The sequence below is a fragment of the Parambassis ranga genome, unplaced genomic scaffold, assembly GCF_900634625.1.
Source record: "Parambassis ranga unplaced genomic scaffold, fParRan2.1 scaffold_66_arrow_ctg1, whole genome shotgun sequence".
Lineage (NCBI taxonomy): Eukaryota > Metazoa > Chordata > Actinopteri > Ambassidae > Parambassis > Parambassis ranga.
The window spans coordinates 216,071-238,265 of record NW_021144810.1 but is presented as its reverse complement, the minus strand read 5'-3'; the positions used below and the strand labels follow the sequence as shown (position 1 = coordinate 238,265).

The 22,195-nt window shown below is 40.6% G+C and overlaps 2 protein-coding genes and 2 long non-coding RNA genes across 4 annotated transcripts; 1 reads left to right on the top strand and 3 right to left on the bottom strand.

The window, feature by feature from the left end:
- Positions 1-49: 49 nt before the first annotated feature.
- On the bottom strand, positions 50-768 carry LOC114431280 (uncharacterized). Its single transcript, XR_003670062.1, has 6 exons — positions 746-768; positions 613-672; positions 488-526; positions 366-400; positions 162-284; positions 50-71 (listed from the first exon to the last, which is right to left on the bottom strand). It is a non-coding gene; the product is annotated as an uncharacterized LOC114431280 (long non-coding RNA).
- A 170-nt stretch (positions 769-938) lies between these two features.
- On the bottom strand, positions 939-4,838 carry LOC114431302 (uncharacterized). Its single transcript, XR_003670067.1, has 5 exons — positions 4,571-4,838; positions 4,391-4,500; positions 4,188-4,279; positions 3,285-3,397; positions 939-1,023 (listed from the first exon to the last, which is right to left on the bottom strand). It is a non-coding gene; the product is annotated as an uncharacterized LOC114431302 (long non-coding RNA).
- A 3,126-nt stretch (positions 4,839-7,964) lies between these two features.
- LOC114431283 (von Willebrand factor C domain-containing protein 2-like) lies at positions 7,965-10,982 on the top strand. Its single transcript, XM_028398864.1, has 3 exons — positions 7,965-8,330; positions 8,978-9,107; positions 10,741-10,982. Exons 1-3 carry the CDS (start codon positions 7,965-7,967, stop codon positions 10,980-10,982), a joined length of 738 nt encoding a protein of 245 aa, XP_028254665.1.
- Positions 10,983-12,766: 1,784 nt separating this feature from the next.
- Positions 12,767-15,320, bottom strand: LOC114431296 (60S ribosomal protein L23). Its single transcript, XM_028398883.1, has 5 exons — positions 15,244-15,320; positions 14,139-14,222; positions 13,545-13,673; positions 13,283-13,396; positions 12,767-12,897 (listed from the first exon to the last, which is right to left on the bottom strand). Exons 1-5 carry the CDS (start codon positions 15,254-15,256, stop codon positions 12,815-12,817), a joined length of 423 nt encoding a protein of 140 aa, XP_028254684.1. The 5' UTR covers positions 15,257-15,320; the 3' UTR covers positions 12,767-12,814.
- Between the last annotated feature and the right edge of the window lie 6,875 nt (positions 15,321-22,195).

The following is a 22,195-nucleotide window of genomic DNA, read 5'->3' as shown; positions in this document are numbered from 1 at the left end:
CTGTGACGCGGAGTTCATCGCACCTGGTTGAACTGCAGAAGCCACCGACTCCTTCAGCATTTCTTCAAGGCCTACGGGGGATAAAACGGTCACAAAGCAAATATTGTAAGTAAATTACTCAGGTAGGATGCATTACCATGACTTGCAGACTGAATACTTACACATCCAGGCTTCTAAAGTCACACAGCAGCACCCATCTTCATGAGTAGGATGTACTACGATGAGTTGCAGACACATCACCTCACCGGCAGAAATCCACCCATCAGTGTGATGAATCAGTGGTCCTGTGAAGACAAAAGTGGTAAGGAATAATGTTCACTGAAAGAACGTGTTAACATAACTTCCAAACACACTACCTTACTCACAGAAATCCAGCCTTCGAGGCGACAAATCAGTGGTCCTGCGAAGCCAAAAAAAAAAAAAAAAAAAAGCAGCATGGTAAGTGTCTTCACTGCCAGGATGTGTGAACAGGTTGTAGACATATTACCTCACTTGCAGAAGTCCAGGTGTCCACTCAGCGGTTCTGCTAAACAACAAAAATCAGAGTGGTAAGCAAGCGTCTTCACTGGAAGGATGTGTTAACATGAGTTGCAAATATACTACCATACTCACAGGAATTCCACCTCTCAGATGACGAATCAGTGGTCCTGTGCAGCTAAAAACATAATAAAACTATAATAAAACACAGTGGTAAGCAAGCATCTTCACAGAAAGCATGTGTTATGATGACTTGCAAACACACTACCTTGCTCGCAGAAATCCAGCCTTCCAGGTGACGAATCTCTGCTCCTGCAAAGCAAAAAAACACAGCAGCATGGTAAGTGTCTTCACTGGCAGGATTTATTCAGTTGCAGACATATTACCTCACTTGCAGACATCCAGGTGTCCACTCAGCAGGTCTGTGGAACAATAAAGTCAGAGTGGTAAGCAAGCGTCTTCACTGGAAGCATGTGTAGAGAACAGTTGCAGACACATTACCTTCCTCGCAGAAATCCGGCCTTCCAGGTGACAACATCAGCGGTTCTGTGAAGATGAAAACAGCCATGAACGCACACATATTTCCTCCAACAACCCACTGTTCTGTTAAAGCCCTCCAGTGCTCAGACAGGAACCTCCACAAAGCCCATGATAAAAAGCACCCATAGTGGCTGTGCTACCTAGCTGCCTACATCAAAGTGAAAAGTGACCCTACACTTTCGGCTACCAGCTCGTCCTAAGTTTGAATTAGACTTTCTTTATGCGCTCTACAGCCACACCTTTTTTTAGGAAGCATAGTTTGTTCTAAGAATTTACCTTTGTACGCTACAACTACTTAACATATTTTACAGTTAAAGGGAACACTGACACTTCACCTCTCCTCTGACACATTCTATTTCATTTTCTGCCTGGTTTAGACACCGACACTTTAATTTGTCTCACTTATATTAACTACTTATTGTTGATGATGAAGATTCTCCAAATTGACCTAAATGACTTTTTTTGTTACGCTCTGTTAAAACACTAATGACGCACATGCTACTTAACGAACCTCGCAACATATAAACTTCACTTTTAGGACGCCAGGTTTGGGCCATTAATTCTAGCCTCTACACTACCGCTTTGACTAGTTTGCCTGGTATCCTGTCCTATTTATTACTACACTAAACAACTACTCTGGGCATTTTACACCAAACTCCCCAAGACCGACAACTAGCCCATCGTCAACAACCCACCTACAACCATCACAACAAACCAAATGCCCAGCACCAAGAGCTCCTACAACCACTAGCCACCAAGCTAACATAACATCTGAATCCCTAATGTTACTTATAATAACTACTAACTCTCTCCTACCCTACTTAGCCATTAAAGTTATATACATTATAAATTTGATCTACTAGTAAATAAGGTCTAGGCCATGTTCTCCTGACGTCCTTTTCTTACTATGCTGCTAGCACGTGGTAACGAAGCACAGACTTTAAACGGCTACTTAATTACTTCACATTTTATTGGATTTTTGGCTAGATAACGACAAATGTTTAGCAAAACTATAGCTAAATTATCTGAGTCCTACGATCCTCTATTATTACTTGTGTTTGATTATTCTGCCCTACATTGTCCTATTTTATATGCTTCCCATCACAACACCTAAAAGTTTTATTTAACTCCTTCCTCTCCTACACTGTCCTAGTTTATATGCTTCCTGTCACAACGCCTAATGGTTTAATTTAACTCCTACCTCTCCTACACTATCATTCGTTTGCTTATTCTGCCCTACATTGTCCTACTTCCTAACCAACACCTCCTAAAGCTCCTACAGCAGTTCAGGAGCAACCGTCCTGCAGACGTATTAAACGCCTGTCTCCCCATCTCCTCAGAAATGGACTTCAAGTTTCCACAACAATTGCTGATTGATTGGAACATTGCTGTGACGCTGCTCGTCGTCATGTTGACGTGGCACACGCCGAGTGTATGATCCAGAAGGTTTGTCCAGGTTCTGATGCAGTTGCAGAAAGCATTGATCATTTCTTCTTGTTGTCTTCAACTCTTCAGAGATCCTCACAATGCTTCTTCCATATAAAGGAGTCATGAGCTGTTCCATTCACTGCAAAGTTGATTCATTTCTTTTCTTATTTTCTGTCCACGTCGTGTCCTTTGCTGTCAACATTTTTATGTCATTGCTTCAAAACTGGTCAAGGCACCCCTTTGGGTGTTGCCTATTCATAGTCAACAAAAAAAATCTTCATCAATCAAACCCAATCCACATAACCACCAATACCACAGCAGCACATGGTAAGACACAAAAACAAACCCACAACACAGAACCACCACAACAACAACAACAACAACACTAACCAGATGCCGGCATCCACACACCTCCTAAACAACAACCACAACCTCCTACACACCTGTCGTCACTAAACACTAATTTAATCTTACTTAATCCTACCTTAACGCTCTACTACTAATTTTATATTATAAATATAAATCTATATATTATAGTTATTAATGTTAACGACCCTGACTAGACGCTCTATTTAAACATCTATTTTATTATTAAGCCTATTTTAGTTGTCTACTGACATAATCCTAACATTTAGGTTAACCTAATTTCTTTGTCGCACCTTTCCACTACAAACACTACATTTGTTTAATTTATTAATGCAACAACTATGTTCATTTATTTAATTATACTATGAATAATATAATTTTTATCACTACACTAGTGGTAGCCTGCGTGAGGGAAGAAAATATGAGGTGAAAAAAAAACCATGCCATACAGAAATAACAAGAAAACCGATAACCTGACACAGCAGCACATGAAGACGTCTCCTCAGACCACAGGCGGGGCCTGGCTGGTGGATGACCAGGTGCAGGCAGAGGCACTGGTGGCGCTGGTCAGTTATGTGGTCGTCAGCTGAGGAGGACAAGATGGACCATGTTTAACAACAAATATAACACATGATCTGCAATGCAGAGTTAAAACACTGCAGACATGAGGGCAACACGAGTAAAACCAAACGCTGATGGTGCAGATGTAGCTGTAGGCCTCATAAGTAGTCGCAGTTGAGGACCAGGCCAACACGCCCGACGTTGCCACTGTTCCTCCTCGCAAGATGCTACTTTTGTCTGTGGGCAGCAGTGGCTCAGTGGTGAGCAGGGTTGTCCAATAACCGGAAGGTCGGCGGTTCGACCCCAGCTCCTCCCTAGTCATTGTTGTGTGTCCTTGGGCAAGGCACTTTACCCGCATTGCCTCCAGTGCACTCACTGGTGTATGAATGCGTATGAATGGATTGGCGGTGGTCGGAGAGGCCGTAGGCGCACCTTGGCAGCCACGTCTCCGTCAGTCTCCCCCTGGGGAGCTGTGGCTACCACCACTGCCACTGTGTGAATGTGGTGTGAAAGAATAATGCATCTCAATGTAAGGAAACAGAGCAGAAAAGCGCAATATAAGACCAATGCATTATTATTATTATTGAGCGCTAATCATCTGCCAAAGAACATGCTTTATCTGCCAGGCAGGCCATGCTGCAGTCAGGGACCTCTTCACAGGACAGCAGCTGAAAAACAGCAGAGTCTTCAGGTTGGTGTGTCCTACCATCAGCAGTAAAGCAGCCAGGAAACATCCACTCATAACACAATTTACAACTAAATTCAACTAAAATAATACTTCATGATCCTTCACTGTAAACTCAAGCAGACAGCACCTGTCCTCAGACAGCCTGTGCGTTGCTCCTGACCTCCATGTGCTCTGATTATCACTGCTTTCAGCTGTGTCTCTGGAAGTGGTGCATTTCTCCTGTTCACCACCAGATGGAGACAAACTTTGTTAGTTTGGAAGCATTGACTTCACACTGATATTTATGAAGCGTTGACTTCACACTGATATTTATGAAGCGTTTGAATTTACCACTTATTGTTGAACACAGACAATAATGCTTCCCTTTTATCTCAGCGACTCTGTAATGAAGTCCAGATTATCTGCAGCCATTCACAGTGTGGAAGCACCTGCTCTGGCTTCTAAAGACAAAACAACATTCATCAACTTGTGTCTTCATCTTCACTGTAAACTCAAACAAGCCAACAGCACCTGCTGCAGCTCCTCACTGTGCGCCATGTGCCCACCAGCAGCAGGCCGCTGCCTCTGCTTCCAGGCCTTTCTGTGGAACCAGGCCTTGTCTCTTCTCCTTCAGTCGAACCAGGGCCCTTTCTCTAATCTTTCGGTGGATGTTACACCAAAGCTAGCGATGACGTGCAGTGACACTGGCTAGCTGCTGTTACACCACCAGTACATTAGACCAAGCAGCTGAACTTCCACACCTGCTTCAGGTTATCTCCAAAATGGCGCCGATGCACGGCCAACTTATCACTTCCTGAGAACTTCTTCTTCTTCTGTTTAATGGCTAGTGACAACCAACGTTTGAGGTGCATTACCGCCACCTACTGTCCTTCTCACCATTCCTTTAAACATGAAAACCCGAAAACCTCCTAAACACTGACTGTGTTTTTATATATTTTATTTATTTATTTAGTCAAATGTCCACAGAATGTTGTTTTTGTTTGGCTTCATCAATCACACTATTCATTTTTATACATATAAAGAATATATAAATACAGAGCTGTCGTCATTCCCCACGCTGACCAGTCATTACTGTCAGGTTCACAAATATACCACTTGCTGAACTCAGCCTCTCCTTCACCATAGTAGTCTGGATTTTCCAAAGACCACCGCCATGCATTAGTATCAGCATTCAGTCTGATCCAGGCCAAGTTCCCAACTCTAACTTCATTGAGTTTGGCCTGGTCTTCCTCGTTTCGTACAGTAAACAGGTCAGTGTAGTTCCTCCTGCAGGTGTCCTGAGCTTCATACCAGGTGGTTGGGGTTGTAACAAGAAAGTAATCACAAGTAAAGCCAGAGGCAGGCAGCAAACACAGACCTGTGGTAATAAGAATATAACAATATATAGAACACAATATTGAAGCTTCTTGTCACAATAACTGAATGTGTTATATCACACTGTAACTCATTAATGTCTCTTTAATCTTTGTTTCACAGTTGATTTAAAACCAAAACTGGAGCAGCTTTTCAACTAAAAATAATGCACATTTATACCAAATTAAACATAAATAAGAAGTTCAGAGATTTGTGGAAATAAATGACTCACACTGACCTGATAAGACAGTGATGATAACAGCAGTCTGCGTCATCATGTCCTGCTGGACAGATCACTTAAATCAATCCGCTTTGGTATGTTAATGACTTTTTACAATCTTACACTGTAAAAAGGTCGCAAGAATTTACCAATATTTAAGCATTATTTTGTCTAAAACATTTTTTAACAACTTGAAACTTTTCAGTAATGTCTCAATAAAAATGAAATGAACATCATTTCTTTCTGGATTTTAGTAGCATGAAATATAAATATTAGAGTGAAGTACATGTCATTCTTATCAATATCTAAATTCAATGAATGGCTTCATATTGTTTTTATTTACACTGTAGTCAAAAATGTATACATGATCTTGTGTAGAGTGTATAAATATCATTGTGAACAAAACATGGGTAACTTTATACATACATGATATAGTTGTATAAATGTACATTTACATCATTTCTATTTAACACTTTCTCACCCCTAGCATGCTCAAAAGCTGCAATAGGATTAAAATTGAATATTCTATGGACATAAAAATTAAAGGAACCTTCCAATACTAAATAAACATACTGAATAGCACTATGGTACCTCATCGAAGATATTTTCTAACTTTTGAACAGGATTCATTACAAAGTATCCAAATTAAAGCAGACATATTATGGTGTATTGCATGATGAGTTGAATTTAGAAGGATCAGAAAACATTTGCAAACATTGAGCTGTAATCATCACCGGTCAAAAATGACCTTCAATTGGATCAGTGAGCTATTTTCTTAACAAATAAACAAACAAAGGTGACCGAGTGTCTACATTTTGAAAATTCCAACAATAGACCGCTGAGGATGCACAAACTTTAACAAAACTAATAATACTATAATCTAGTATTCTACTGTGAAATTGATGTTTTCACAGTGATTTCCTATGACCATTACTTTTTCCCTGAATTTGACAAAATGTCCCTGCATTTTTGAACAGTACACTACTGTATTCACACCACCCACTGTAACAGAATAGAATAGTTTGGACATGAACAGTTGATCCTTGAATTTAGTTTGCTACTGGTTAATGAGTTCCATATCAGAGAGACGGTTGAAGCAAGGCATCTGGACTCTCCTGAATATAACCCGGATCACAGAATCTTCATCAACACGTTGCCCAATGAGTTGCAATCCTTTTACAGTAACAATGTAAAAATACAGGGATTTTTATACATAACTACATACAGCTATAGCTTCACAATAGTTACTGTAAAATAATTACACTAACATATTGGGATATATTTCCAGTAAATTACTGTGAAGGTAATGCAATTTATTATTATTATTTATTATTATTATTTATTATTTCTCAATGAATGATGTTAGAACATTTAGTTTAGTCTAAATTTAAAAGTAAAGTAAATTTAATTAGTTCCACCTCAAAAGCATCCATATCAACACTGTTATATTTTCAAAATGATCACCTGATTATTAGATTTAAGGATTAGAGTCCTTAAATCTTTGAGCACTTGGACAACTTCAACCTTTGATATGTGTCACAAACAGTTCTGTCCATAAACCTGTCAGTCTGATCACTTTATGTCTTTGGTTAAACCTGCTGCACGCTGTGTTGTATTTGCATGCAAGTTCTATTCTACAAAAGGACAACTGTACTTCTTTACCACACAGGAAATTTGAATGGTTTACGATCCCTGTGTGAGAATGGCCACAGATCAGCTGCCAGCAGTATGGAACAGGCAGACTGGATAAACGAATCCCTTATTAGACCTCCAGTTCATGAAAAAGACTTAAATACTGAGCTGTACTGCCACATTCATTTCTAATGTTACTTTTGGGCATTGTATTGTGCAGTATAGGCTATAGAAGTGCCCTTCTTATTTTACATTGTGTCCCATTATGAGGCCTCTTAGCTCTACTTATGCTCTACTACTTACATTATTTGCAATATTTTATATTTATTGATCTCCAGGGCGTGTCAGCTGACACTGGAGAGTGAGACGCAAAAAGGAGGGGAGACCATGAGGGAAGATGTGTTGTCCCTATACCTATACCTTTCTGTAATTTCAAATGTGTTTTCTGAGATGTATATTTTATACATTTTAAATGTTCTATGCCATATTTCTATTTCTTAATGTGAATCGCCACTGCTGTTGAATTTACTTTGTGAACCTATAAGTCTGAAATGTTGGACATTTTTCCAGAAGAACTGTCCCCGGGCTGACGCGCATGTTCGGGCGTCACCGGCGCCACTGAGAGTGGGCGGAGAAGCTCACCGGAGCACAACAGCACAGCAGATGCGCACACACGGTCTGTCGGACGACCTGTTCACCATGGTGAACTGCGCGCTCAGCTACGTCCCCGTCGCGCTTGCCCTGCTGCTGGTGCTGCTGCCGCCATGTAGCGGGGAGTACTCCTCCAAAACCGACTTGGACTACGAGTTTGGGGACTACCGGGGAAAGTGGTGCATCGATGATCACGGTTTCGTGTACGGCATTGGAGAGGTTTACTACCCGAGTCCTACTGCATGCCCGTGCACGTGCACCGTTGACGGTCCCGTGTGCGTCCGACCTAAGTGTCCACGCATCCACCCTCGGTGCACGCGGATCAGGTATAAGGCATGCTGTCCGGTTTGCGAGGCCATGGCCAGAGTCTGCGTCTACGGGGGCAATACGTACAGACTTCTAGAGGAGTTCAGGGTGAGAAAGATTCAACCCCCCCCCCCTTCCCTATTTATACACACCTCGTCCCATTCATAAGTTTGCACAGCTCCAACTCGGTTCAATGAGGCACCTGCGCAATTTTACGCACACCTACCACAGCCTCTCAGTGGTTGATTGTATTTTATTGTTTCTGTTCTCCATGCATGCACTATTACTACCTTCAATTACACCTAGAGCATCTTGAAAGGAGATTATGATGATGTTTTAAAGGAACCTTTGGAGAACACAGACTACAGGGTCCACTCTGTGTGTGTGTGTGTGTGTCCGAACGTGTTTAACATGTTTAAGTTGTGTTAATTTGAATGATTTCTCAAATAACAGTACTATTTTAAAAATGATTCATGCCAGTTGTAAATTATATTATTAATGGAAGCATGACTGTGACATGAGAAATGGGGTCACTCATAGAGTGAGTAAAACTATTTCTGGGGAGTGAAACCATTTTTAATTATAGTATAATAATTGAAAATATGGCTTAGATATTTTAAATATGATATTTTGTGTATTAATGTTTACAATTTACTGGGTCTTGTTTTACTTAACGTAACAATGCTTCTCATCTTGGTATCACAGATGAGATCAAAAACCATGAGCCAGTGATAATATTTGTCCTTATGTTTCAGCTGTCAAGGTGCGAACGATGTCGCTGTGAGGCCAACAGGGAGGTGTACTGCAGCATTTCAGACTGCCCAGCGCCACACTGTGTCAACCCCACCTACGAACCCAACCACTGCTGCCCCATTTGTAAGACTGGTAAGAGTCGAAAGATTCTTTTTTTTCAAAGAATTGTCACATTGATGCAAATGAAGCCGTTTGGTAAACTTTAGTCATGCACTTCATTTTACCTTTCATGGGCTGGTATAGGTGACAGCATGGACGTCTGAATGATTTCACCACACATCCCTCACTCCTCCCTGTGCTGCTATAACACAAACGTGCCGTCATATCCCATCTCACTGACTTTCTGCTTAACACACACAGACACATTTAATCTCATGCCCCCTGTGTGTGCAAAATACACATCATTAATAAAGCTGTCATTAATGCGGTGTGTGTGTGTGTGTGTGTGCTGCATCCCGGAAACTTACATCACGTCACACACCCCCAGCTTACAGAGCCATCTCTGTTATGTCACACATTCTGCTTTCATTGCCTCCAGTATTAAAGCCCCTTTTTAAGATTGGGGAGTTAGACAGGAATAGTAGCAGGGATCACAATAACTGCTATTATGAGTAAAATGGACAGTGAACGCAGCTAATCTTTATGGCTTGTAAAAAAAGATGTATGCTCTCTGCTTTCCAGTTGTCTTGCTCACACTATTTTATGGCACAGTTGTAGTCAAACGTAAGCCTTCCTTCTATTTTTACAGCTCTTCTGCTGGACAGACAGTGGGACAGATGGTTGCGTTTGTTACGTCACTGCTTTATTATATTTTTTTTTTCATGCCGCTGCCAAATTTCCTCATGTCAGCTGTGTTTTATCAGACACGGTCAGATCTGGCATCAGATGAACTGTACTTCCTGCTCCCCTGCTGACTGGCATTAGTAATTGTTTCACAGGTAGCTGCCAAGTAAAGGAACCCCCATCTGTGAATAAGGGATGGAAATGTTATCAAAGGCAGGCTGTTTACATTTTTGTGATATCATATATTTAAAGAAAGTGGGTCCAAAAGGATTATTTATGTAAGGCTTTCTGTTCTGTTAGTACTCTGTTCTTCTTTGATTCCTGGTATTACAACAAAAGGTCAGAGCAATGACTAACATTTCATTGTATTGCTGACCCTATTTTAAAATGCATATCACAATTAACACTGAACATAACTAGCTAGCATTCTTTTGCTCCTGGCCACCTGATCAATATGAGTTCGATTTTTGCTCTCTATTTAGCTCTAATCTGGGTCTCTGGCAAAAATATCTGACTGAAGTATTTGAAGCCTTTTCATCATTAGCTTTTAGCTTCCTGCTGCAGATGCACACAAAAGCAAAAAAAACAAAAATAAAAAAAAATGAAGAACACTTAAGGTCTTCTGTGATTTTGCTGCAGTGCTTTGAGCTAAATGCTAACCTGTGCACACTAGTATAGAAGCAATGGCATTTTTCATATTAAACATGATAAAGTGAACATTTTTAGGGGCTGATTTTGACATCACCCAGGCTTCATGCCAAGCCAGCCTGCTACATTCTCCAACTATACATTTCTTTGACACACAGCAAGAGGATACTTCATCAATTCATCAAGAAACAAGACTGCGATATTGCTAAAGTTCCACTCTCACACCTGCCCTAGGCTTCACAAGAAACAGTATTGTACAATATTTATTGACAGCAAACCCTGATGAATGGATTCACTTCAAACACAGACTGAACTGTCTTTCCTTCCCCTCTAGGTCCTAACTGCTTTGCAGGAAACAGGGTGATCCCAGCAGGTGAGCGTGTAAACATTGACGAGCAGACGGTATGCTACTGCACCTACCGGGACGGGACATGGCACACGCATCCCCAGGCCACCTGCGAACAGCACCCCCAGCCTAGCCCCACAATGACCCTAACCCGCACTGAGACCCCCAGGGATGAGGACACCAGAGGGAGAGGGGGGAGATATATTCCCAGACTGGATGTGATCCCATGAGTTTGTTAGTTTCATGTCTCTTAGAGGAGCTCTTCAGGTACAAATACACTCACTGTTCAGTTTCCAAAGCACCAGAGAATCTTCCTGCCCAATGCAGGACAACTTGACTCTGTTACCTTAACCTGAATCTAAAACTCTTAACACAAACTCTGGTCTGTCTCATCATGTGTACATCAGAAACATGAAAACGTGTCTACAATTTGAATTTATACATCCCATTCTTAATCCATAGGGTTTATGTTGACTTGCAGTCTTCGCTCTAAAATCTGTAGAATCTTTGATTTAGAAAAACAAGACAAAATCATCAAGTTGTGATCAACAGTTGTGTTGTCACACCCAAGATGTCTACGCTGCGGAGAGGTTAGCATGCTAACCAGCTAGCCATGGACCATACAGGTTAAGATAAGATAAGATAAAACTTTATTAATCCCGAAGGAAATTCTTGTGCCAGAGGTATCAAGTTACATTAATACCACTTTGTGCCATTTTTGAGCTGTCCCAAACCAAAAAGAGGAAAAAGTAGTTACTGGTGTTTTTGTCAAGTACAGAAATCATTCAATAATCAACTATGTAGTTTGACAATCTGCTAGCTGATAGTTCTTTACATCTACACAATACAGAACAGCATGTCGATCAAAGTGGCTTCAGTGACAACGGCAAACCTCTTAGGAGAAAGGTATGACACATATTCTTCCCTATATTTGTATTAAGTGGTAGGCATAAAACATGTTTAGTTCCAGCCTATAATATACAATGTCTTCACCGACCTTGATAGCATGCTAGAGTATGGGAGACGAAGGCAATGCTGATGTAGGGGAAACACATGTTGGTTGCAGGTGGTCGCCTGGTTTCTCTCCACAGCCATGCTGGTTTCCGTCTGTGAGCAATGACAGAGGCCAGGGATGTCCATGTAGACCAGACACACACACGAGAGCAGAAAAGGGGGGAGAAAAACAACAACACACTACCTGCACTAACAGATGGTGCATGGGTAGTGCATGCCAAACAGTATGTTAACCCAGTTATATACTGTACAAGAGTCTCATGTTGACACTCATGTCTCACGAGTCTCAGAGCTCCTGAAATTTGGCCTCTTACATTTTTAGTGTACCTTGTGTATCCTAGTTTCATTTTAAGTCTTGACCAACAGTATTTACAAGTACCGTACTCAGGTTTAGCATATACCGTGTTGTCTGGATTCTTTCTGAACTCCCACCATGTTTTTATTTTATCTCCCGTTTCTGTTTAAGAATTCAGCATATTGTGGTATCACTGAACTGTAAGTTGTCAAATAAAGATTTTCCAGTTAAGTCTTTCAGTGCACCATCTAGTGGTCTTTCTAAAACAGTGCAATAATGGATTAAACCAGCATTTTCACACAAAAAGCTTTCCAAATCGACAACACGACCACTGCAGACGCAACCAAGCACCCAAGATTAATGGCAATATTTAAAACACTGATTGTTTTTTCCCCATTTTCAGGTCAGCAGGGTTATGAAACCAAAGAACTGGCTACAATAACTGCATAACACAAGCCGGTTAGTATTGCTCGTCTTATGTCCTTTAGTGACTCTGCAGTGTGCTAGTAAGTACAGTCAATGTAGTCGTTGTGAAGACTTTAGATCCAAAATTTGAGAACATTAATTTAAGTTTAATTCAACTACAAAAACCGTTGCATTTCAAGAAATTAATATTTTAAATTATTCAACATGAAACCCTGCGTCATGTGCATAGGTTAAAGTATAATTTCTTTACATTAAAGGAAACCACCTGGTCGTCACAGCTTGATTAACAACAGTTTTTTATTGAAAACAAACAGGTGCATGGTCAGCCTAGGCTATGCTGCCAGCGTTGGAGGCAATCCTGGGCCACAGGTCGGCACACTCTTTGGCCACAGGGCCTGTGATGGCTGAACCTGCAGAAAGACAAGAATAAAATGTAGTCCCAACACTGCACACTTTCAATGAGAAGTTACAATTCAGCTATGACATGGTAATAAATACATAAAAACATGAACTTGTTGAGCAGATTAATGTTGTCTCATTCCTGATTGAGATCAGTCAGCCACAATTTGTCGCTGCCGTCTCACCCACAGTGATGATATTAATATTCCCTTCTACGACAACTCACCCAGCCACTGAACAGACAAAGCAAGTGCTTTTGGAAGGGGGAAATAAATTCTTACCAAAGTAACACCTCCCATTAGCACTGAGATAAGTACCATAAAACAACTTGGCCTCTCAAGCGCTGAGAAACAAACACACACCTAACAACATTTTGACAACATGACTGAAACACACCTTTCATTTCGCCTTTGTTGTTTACTATGACACCCGCGTTGTCTTCAAAGTAGAGAAACACGCCATCTTTTCGTCTATACGACTTCCGCTGCCGTATCACCACCGCAGGATGTACTGTGGAGAGAGGAGTCCGTTCATTCAAGCTCATCATAAATCCATAGAACACCCATGTCTGAGGTAACCTCCATTTTGCTGTACAGACATAATTACTGTGACATTTAACTCACACACACATTCACACCGACTAGTTTTCATGACTTACCCTTCTTCCTGAGCTCTGGCTTGCCTTTCTTGACTGTGGCCATGACCATGTCACCGACTCCTGCAGCAGGCAGACGGTTCAGACGCCCCTTGATGCCCTTGACAGAGATGATGTACAGGTTCTTGGCACCTGAAGATCAGAGAGCATCATAATGTAGACCAAATGCACAGAAGCACCAAGCACCTCCAGCTAAAACACTGTCAATTTTGTCTCATCCCTGATTGAGATCAGTAACCTACAGAGTTAGCTGCTGTCTCACCCACAGTGATGACATCAATATTCCCTTCTACGACAACTCACATAGCCACTGAGCAGACAGAGCAAGTGCTTTTGGAAAGGGAAGACAAGTAGCTAAGAAAATTCCAGACGTGGGCTCAGCTGACTAACCCAAACAACTTGTAATACCCAGCACAACGGCCCTGAGTTTGTTTCAACCAAACACTAACCAGGCAACAAGTGAAGCAAAAAAAAAAAACCTGAATTGCATTTTGAACACCAGTAAGAGCCTTTTCCACATCTACTTTGATTTGAGTTTTGACTAACCTCAGCAAAACCACAACATTTGATTTGTGTAAAGGGTAATCTGAGATGTACCTGTGTTGTCGGCGCAGTTGATGACTGCTCCCACTGGGAGACCCAGTGAGATGCGAAACTTCGCTCCGGACGAACCACCACGTCCTGTGGAAAGAGAAACCTTGTTAAACAATTTTACCTCATAATACAGCCACTGGTGGCTTTGGCCATCTCAGGAACAAAAATGATATCATCACAAATGTGAACACAACAACCACAATACCTGTAATTAAAACTTGTGTTGACAAAACTGCAGTCTTATTTACAACTAACAAACCAACTTGTTTCTTAGAGGCTGAGGCGTGAGAGACATTGATGCAGGATATGATACCACACCTAATTTGTGGATATCAGGCACACCAATGTTTCCTAATTCACTACTACTTACTCAGAAAAATGACTTTTCAACTATCATTTAGTCACTAAAGTGGCACAGAAGCTGACATGAAGTGCATAAATCCCACTTTGGTTTACATAAGTCTTCAAAAAGTCCTCAAACTACGTACAAAGCACAAGGAACCATTTCACTTAGATTAATATGGTGTTTGATGTAGTAACGTAGTAACGGTACAAGACTATTCTTAAACTTATGACCTCTTCAGTAAGGGATGAGAGCTACGCAGTGCGCATCACAATGTCACTTATTAGTGTAGTGTGCATTTAGGAAAACGTTTACATCAAGAACACATGGACTATCAGCAATTGACGATACTTGCATGTACCGGCTGTGCTAGCTTTCTTAGCTAGCAGTAACTAGCCACAGCTAATTCACCTAATAAAACCACTCACATCACTGTGCGTTGGTTTAGATTCACTAAAAAGCCACGATATTAACATAAAACAATTTAATGTGTCTACGATTAAGAGGCAGTGATAGAAATACACATTTTGGCCCTCTTGCTTCACTCGCTTCACGCATACATGGCGCTGACAGTGAAACATGGCTTCCGTCAGCTAGCCAGCAAAATGCTATCATCAAAAAAATAGCAACTTGTTTTCGTAAACATAAAACTAATCAGACATATATTTTGCATTTGTCTTTCTATAACACTCCAGCAACCTTTTAAGACCTGACGTGTAGTAAAAACAAAAGATGAGGATGGATTTTACAGGCTGGGTTTCATACCTCTCTTAGACATTGCTGCAGTGAGGAAAGAGGAAGGCGGAGAAAGGAATTGTGGGATATAAAGTTGAACGGAAGTCCATCCGGGTCACCGCGATGATCGGCGCTGCGTTCAGGGGCAGTCAGAAATATCCCACACACGGAACTAGCATTGAACTAATTGTTAAGCATTTCAGACACCGTTTTATAAAATATCAAGTCTACAGCGTTACGCTTTTTAAATTATGATTATTTCAGTGCACGTTGTAGGCCAACAGAGTTTTTACCTATTATGTCGATCTGGTATGTGATGCATTTAGGCATCATTTAGGCATCATTTAGGCATTTTAGGCAACAACTGAGAAACAAAAATAGTTTCCGGGTATTTATTGTTAAATTTGTGAGTGAAGAAAAGAGTTTTCAAATCACCGAATGCAATGAATGAGTGCTAAGAAATCCAAAATGTTTTTGTTAATTCTGTACTTTTGCGATTTTAAAAGCAGCCATAAATCACCTTTCGTTGTTAATTCTGACCACTTGGGGGCAGCAGACGTTGCTATAAAACCAACAACAACTTACACAGGAGTACTGCACGCCTTAATGCACCCAAATAAAAGTTATTGCATGCTTTTCTATTCCTTCTACTCTATAGAAAGTTGTCAAAAACAATCAGATAAATTAAACATTTCATACAATCCACTTATAGCTTTCATGAGTATTAATGAATGAATGAACGAATTTATTGTCACATGTGATACAAGTACAAGCACAAGCACACAGCGAGATTAAGGAAGATGGAGAAGGCCACCGAGCCACAGCCATCAGGCACCACCACACACACTCCTGAAAGTTGCAGTTGCAGATGCGATACATACACACAAATCAGCACAAACATAATGACATTGACATTTGATTACAGTACACGTGGTAACGTAATGGAATTTTTCATGGACACTGAGGATGAGGGAGGAAGGCAACAGATATGGAGGCAGCCGTTTTTAAGGGAGGGCAGGGTTAGGGAGGGGAGTGTATGTGCGTCAGTACATGAGAGTGTATGCAATAGCATGACTGAGACCACCAGGCAGTACATCAGCTGTCCTTGAAGGGAGATAGGAAGTTTCACAGGAGTCAGATAGGAGCACATACATATTGTACATTTTGTAGGTGGATAAAAGTGTTGAAAGAAAATACATGATTGAAGACAGTGTTTAATATCTGATGATTAATTTTGCTTAATTAGAAGACAAACATACAACATATGTAGATCCCTCATACCAGTGCTGCAGTGCGCTGCAGGGTTTTGGCCAAGGGAATTAATAGAAAATACTGCAACTTTATGCTGCATTTAAGAAGGTCAGTAATATTTTACTGCTACAAATCTGTTACATTTTACAGCACTGAAAAGAAACCCGAAGCTTTGTTAATTTATATATGTACAGACATGTATGAACTCCAGATAATTCAAAAAGGGGCAAAGCTGATAGATCTCAAAGAAGAACTTTGCAAAAGAGGACACCTCAATGTGAAAAGATACGAGGAATCATCGGAATACAACTTGCTGTCTCGTCTGATCTGTAATGTCAGGCTGTGACTGACTGTGTCTGAGTGAAGGCTACTCTCTGTGGACAAAGATCCTCCACAGAAATGCATTTAAAACTAGGAGAGCAACTCTAGGGGCCGTCTTGACATTTCAGATTTTAGTCTGTTCTTTGTCTACACCAGACACCTGTCATGGAGCATGCCAATAGAAAACGGCTTACAATATTCTTAACAGTAGCAGTCTAATCCGCACTTTGACAGATGCCTGGTAAGGAAGAGCAACAGACAGAAGTTAAAATGTCAAGGTGTGCTTTCAGTTTGTGTTCAACCGGCACTGTGAAGTCTTCACCACAACACTTTGACATTTTTTGAGAGTAGAGAAGTTCTGTTAGGTCTAGTTATAATCAGTGTTTATGTCACTAATTTCCACCCCCTAGTGGCCAGGAAATGATTACTATACCTTTAAAGCTGGAGGCAAATTAGCATCCAAATGTGATCTTAGCATTACAGCCGTACCTAAATCATTAGAGATGTTACATGAAGATTTATTGAGATATCTGTTCAAATACATTTTGAAAGTTTCATTTAAATTGATTCTAAAAAAATTACTCTGAAGCTCACCGAGTTCTTGTAAAGATCATTTAACACTGACAAGGGTGGTTTTGCTGAAACCCCAACATTTCTCATATATAGCAAACATAAGGTCAAGCATCGGTAGTACCTATAGCCATAATATATTGATCTGACAGAAGAACAGGTGAGAGATGTGTAAAGAACTTGTGTTGTCCAGGCAGGTGTTTGTGCAGGTGGCCTTGTCTCCTTGTCATGTGGATACTATGCAGCTATATTGCTGTTGGACATTATTCAATAATTCACATCCAGCGTTCTTCCTCTGCTCTGTGTCTGTTCTTCTCTTATCAAAGGTGTTGAAGGGAAAATGGGCTCTCTTCTATTTGTCTGACAGTAGCTCCGTAGTACACCATATGCATGCAGTGCAGGTTGGTTAACCTGATTGCCCCTACATCACTCAATGTTCAGCCGCTTTTCTGTTTGACAAGATAAATCTCTCCAGTATGCTGTGTAATGTTTACTTACTTCTTATTCTACATAAACCACCATGGGATTTACCTTTTAACAGAAATTTCCCAATCAGGCTCAATCTGGCATCTTTGCTTCCTCCAAACCACTAGGTGTCGCATCGTAACATTTAGATCGCGTTCAGACCAAAAAGGACAGTTTGCGCCCATCAGTTGCGCAGCTTACATTCTTACATTTGGTTTGCTTGGTGGTCCTGAATGTAACTTTGTAGCCATGTCAAAATAAACTCTGGGCAAAACATTTGTAGTCCGACAGATGTTTACACACGGCTTCTGTGTGCAACCCTGTCCCAGTGAGCCCGGAAATATGACATCGTTAGCTGGATTCACTAGCCACATTTGCGTTCAGACCTTAGCCAGATTTCAGTGAATCTATCCGGCTTTATCTGGATTTGTGCTGCCGAGACTGAGAAAAAGACTGGGACCGGCTGAACAGAGCCCAAGTCACTCAACCCACTGTTTTAGACTATTGTAATTTAGAGGCCTGTGGGGATAGCCTTCCTAAAGTGGCATTATGAGGAATTGTAGGCTTTATTTATGAATTTTGAGAAATTTGGTGATCTCTGTGTATCCTTGGTTTTGTTAAACTTCTCTTCCTTTATAGATTAAAATGTACCAATGGCCCCTCCTAGAGGAAAACAGCTAATTATTAGACTGAGATGTTTAAGATTATTAGCATTCCCTTTTCAAATCCTCTTTGCATGATGCACATACCAGACATGTACATGCAGATTGATTTTGTCCAACACTCTGTGAAGGCAGAAGAAATTCAGGGACAGAAAAGTGGTGACTGACAGTTTTAGTAAAAGAAAGAGAGACAAGAAAGAGTTTTTTATTTTTATATTTTTTTTTAATTAGAAAAGTGTGTTCTGCCTCCTATTCGTGGCTGTCCTCTTCTAACCCTCACCAGCCAGTCTCAACTCTTGTGTAATGATGTAGGAAAACATTAAAAGATTTCTCTAACACATCGCCAAGGATTCTGGTGTTGTTCTGGCCTGATGCTCAGCATTTACCTGTCATCACAGGGAGGTGTATTCACATCACAGACATGTCCAGCTGACAGCAGAGGAAGTTCTAATGAGAGCAATGTTCTGCCTGCAGACACAGCTTGGTGGTAACAGGTGAGTGTTCTCATTTGAGCTGTGAAAACCAGCAGGCATGTATCATCCACCTTCTGCTCCTGTCTCCACTGTCACCTATGATGATATTTAAGAAATGTTTTCCTTTTTTAAACTCTTTAAAGATTATGATTTTTCATTTCATTTTGAAAAAATGTACACTTTTCTTGCTAACTTTAGGGTGAAATACACATACAGGCTTTTTTTCTACAAACACTGCATAATGTGAATTTTGTCATCAGAAGACAACCTGAGAATGAAATAAACTAGAACTATTCCCATCAGTGAAAACATACTACTGCCCACTCCTCCTCCACTCTTTTGACTTTTGGTAGCCTATATATATCAGCTACATGTGTCTGGTAGGTAAATTTCAACCAAATGTGTCATTCCTTTGACACTTGTTTCGGGCAACCCAACTAACATGTCAAAAATAGGTCAGATTTGGTCCAACACACTCGCCATTCCATTAGCATTTTTATACTAACAGAACATATGGACATTTTTCCCAACAAATTTTTCGAAACATATCCGACCATTGGAATGAGTCGAAGTTGAGATAGGTTGGAGATGGTGGATGTTATAAAACACAGTGGACTTGGACTCGGAGGTTTCAGTCCCTCTGACACAGCAAGATGTTTTCTTTTCATTCTGTGTTAAGTTTGTTAAGCTGAGATGTGGCCTGAGAATTACACTCACATGTTCTATTTTTTAAGGGAGAAAATATCGACCTCTTGTTACATGTTCCTGGTGAGGACAGGCAGGAAAACAATGTGTGCTCCAGTTTTGGATGTAGTTCCACACAGTAATCTGCTGTGCATGTGCTGACTTGGAAGGTGTATAATAACTTCTACGCATCTGTGAAGTCCATAACTTTTTTTTCTCTGCAAAGCAAAAAATACTTTTTGGTGGCAGCCATATTGGTATTGGTGATCTACAGTGTACTATATGAGCTGACATTTTGCCAAACTGTGACTCTTCTGACTTGCAAAACTAGCTTTAAAATGCAATTCACATGGATTGATCAGTCATTTCCCCTCACTACCAGACTGATCTCCTGAATTAAAGCTTCATGTGCTTTCCTGATTGGGTACGAAGCTGGGAGACTTTATGAAGTTCATATTCCATCTCATCTTTAATTCCAAACATAAAGCTTAACAGTAACATACGAAGAGTTAACGTTCAGAAAAGGCCATATTTTTAGTGTGCGTGCCCACTGCAAAACATTCATCCTTTTACCTGGTTCTTTAAGCTTATTTGGTGTCTGTGAATAAAATAAATAAAAAAATCACCTTTTTATTTATAGAGAGCTTTTCAAGGTGCTCCAAAACATGCTGTATATATTATAATAAAACCATACTAAAAGGACACATAAAAAGCACGATGATGCATGAGTGATGCATCTTCACACACCCACCAAGCATTCACTGAATTACTGCTAGTCTCAGTCGGAGGCCATTTATGGTAATTAAATGTGAAACATTTTTCACAGCATTCACAGATCTTATTTTGTGGAAAGCTGGAGGAGGGATTATGTGTTCTAATTCTGGTGACACTTAATTCCAGTATTCAAATATTACACCAACTGGCCTGGTTGAGGCGCAAAAATTCATTGCGTTAAGAGTAAAAACTTCATGTGTAGTGATTTAAATAATTAATAAACGCAATAACAAAAACTAAAGATGGTATTTTGTTTTTCTTGTGAAAAGCCATACTATTAACCTACTTAAAATTCAAATGCAGAGAGCAGAATATTCATGTGATGTGAGGGGAGATGCCAGACTGATGTTACTACTACTAGTAAAGTTAGGTTGCTAGGATACCATAGCAGGCTGGAGTAAAATGGAGGGGGGGGGGGGTCAGATGCTACTGCCACTGAATGCTTATTAGACAGCTAGGAAGAAGAGAATGTGGCAGAAGGAAGTGGGAAAAGATACAAATGGGAAGATGAACAAGAGGAACGATGGAAAAAAAGACACTCAAAGGAACAGCAGTGGATGGAGAGAGGAAGAGGGAGGAGGGATGTGAAGATTCCCCCTGACAGTGAAACAGAGCATAGGTGAGAGAGGAAGGAGTGAACAGTGAAAATGTGTGTGTGTGTGTGTGTATGAGGGTGTGTGGAGGAAAACTCTAGGGAGCGAGGGAGGAAGAGGAATGTAGGAGGAGAAAAGATGAGAGCAACTGTGTATAAGATGGAGAAGATACTGCATACTACACGTACATAAGTATGTGCACACCGGAATACACCCAGTGTGATTACATAATAATATAGTATTAAAGACACTCTTTTAATCACCTAAAATCCTGTTAGCTTGTTGGAGTGCCTCTTTCACATAATCCTTAACTCTACATAGAGGGAAAGCTTTGCAAATGGACACCAACTTGAATCCATAAATCAGCCTTAAGACTCACTTTCCTCTGACATTTATGTGGATTGTGTGCCAACATGGCCAAAAATATCAGTTAATACAGATTAAGGTCTCTCTATCCCTTTCTTTGCTTCCAATGTAACAAGTACAAGTCACAAACGGCTGATTCTGCACGCACATTTTACACGAAAGCAAAGGGCCGTGTTCTATTTGCCCCAAAATGTCCTCATTTTCCTAAACCGTTCACTCACTCTGATGTTGTAAAACTGGAACTGATCCTCACATGTAGGTGAAAGAAAAAGAAAAACAGATTTCAGCACATTCTGCAGTGTTTCGTCACCAGATTCAGCAGTGAGTTCAGCTCCAGTGTTTTTTCTCTCTACAGAGAATGAAGCGGCAGTTGGTTTTTGATGTTGTGTGAATAAATAAATAAATAAAAAAGCTGGAGTAAAGCAAAACCACCAGGAAGTGTCTTGGGTGGCAAAGATAAAAAGAAAACATAAAAGGGACACGAGGAACACAAATTTAGCTACTACTGTATTTCATAAAAAAACATTGACAATAAAAACAGTTAAGACACTAAAAACACTGTTTGTGGGGGGAGGCTTCAGGATGTTGACAGCGTCACAGTCTGCCAAAACTCGAGTGGAGCTGAACCGGATGGGCAGTTGCAGAAGCAGGAAGCTCTCGGTGTAATATGGCAACCACCTGTCACTCAAAGCAGCCACGCCCATAGTTATGCAATTTTTTTTTTTTTTTGTAAACAAGCTTATTTCTGCTGTGAAGTTGGTCATTTTCACATGGGAGTCTATGGGGAGTGGGGACTGACTCGCTTTTAAAGGCAGCCTCTAGA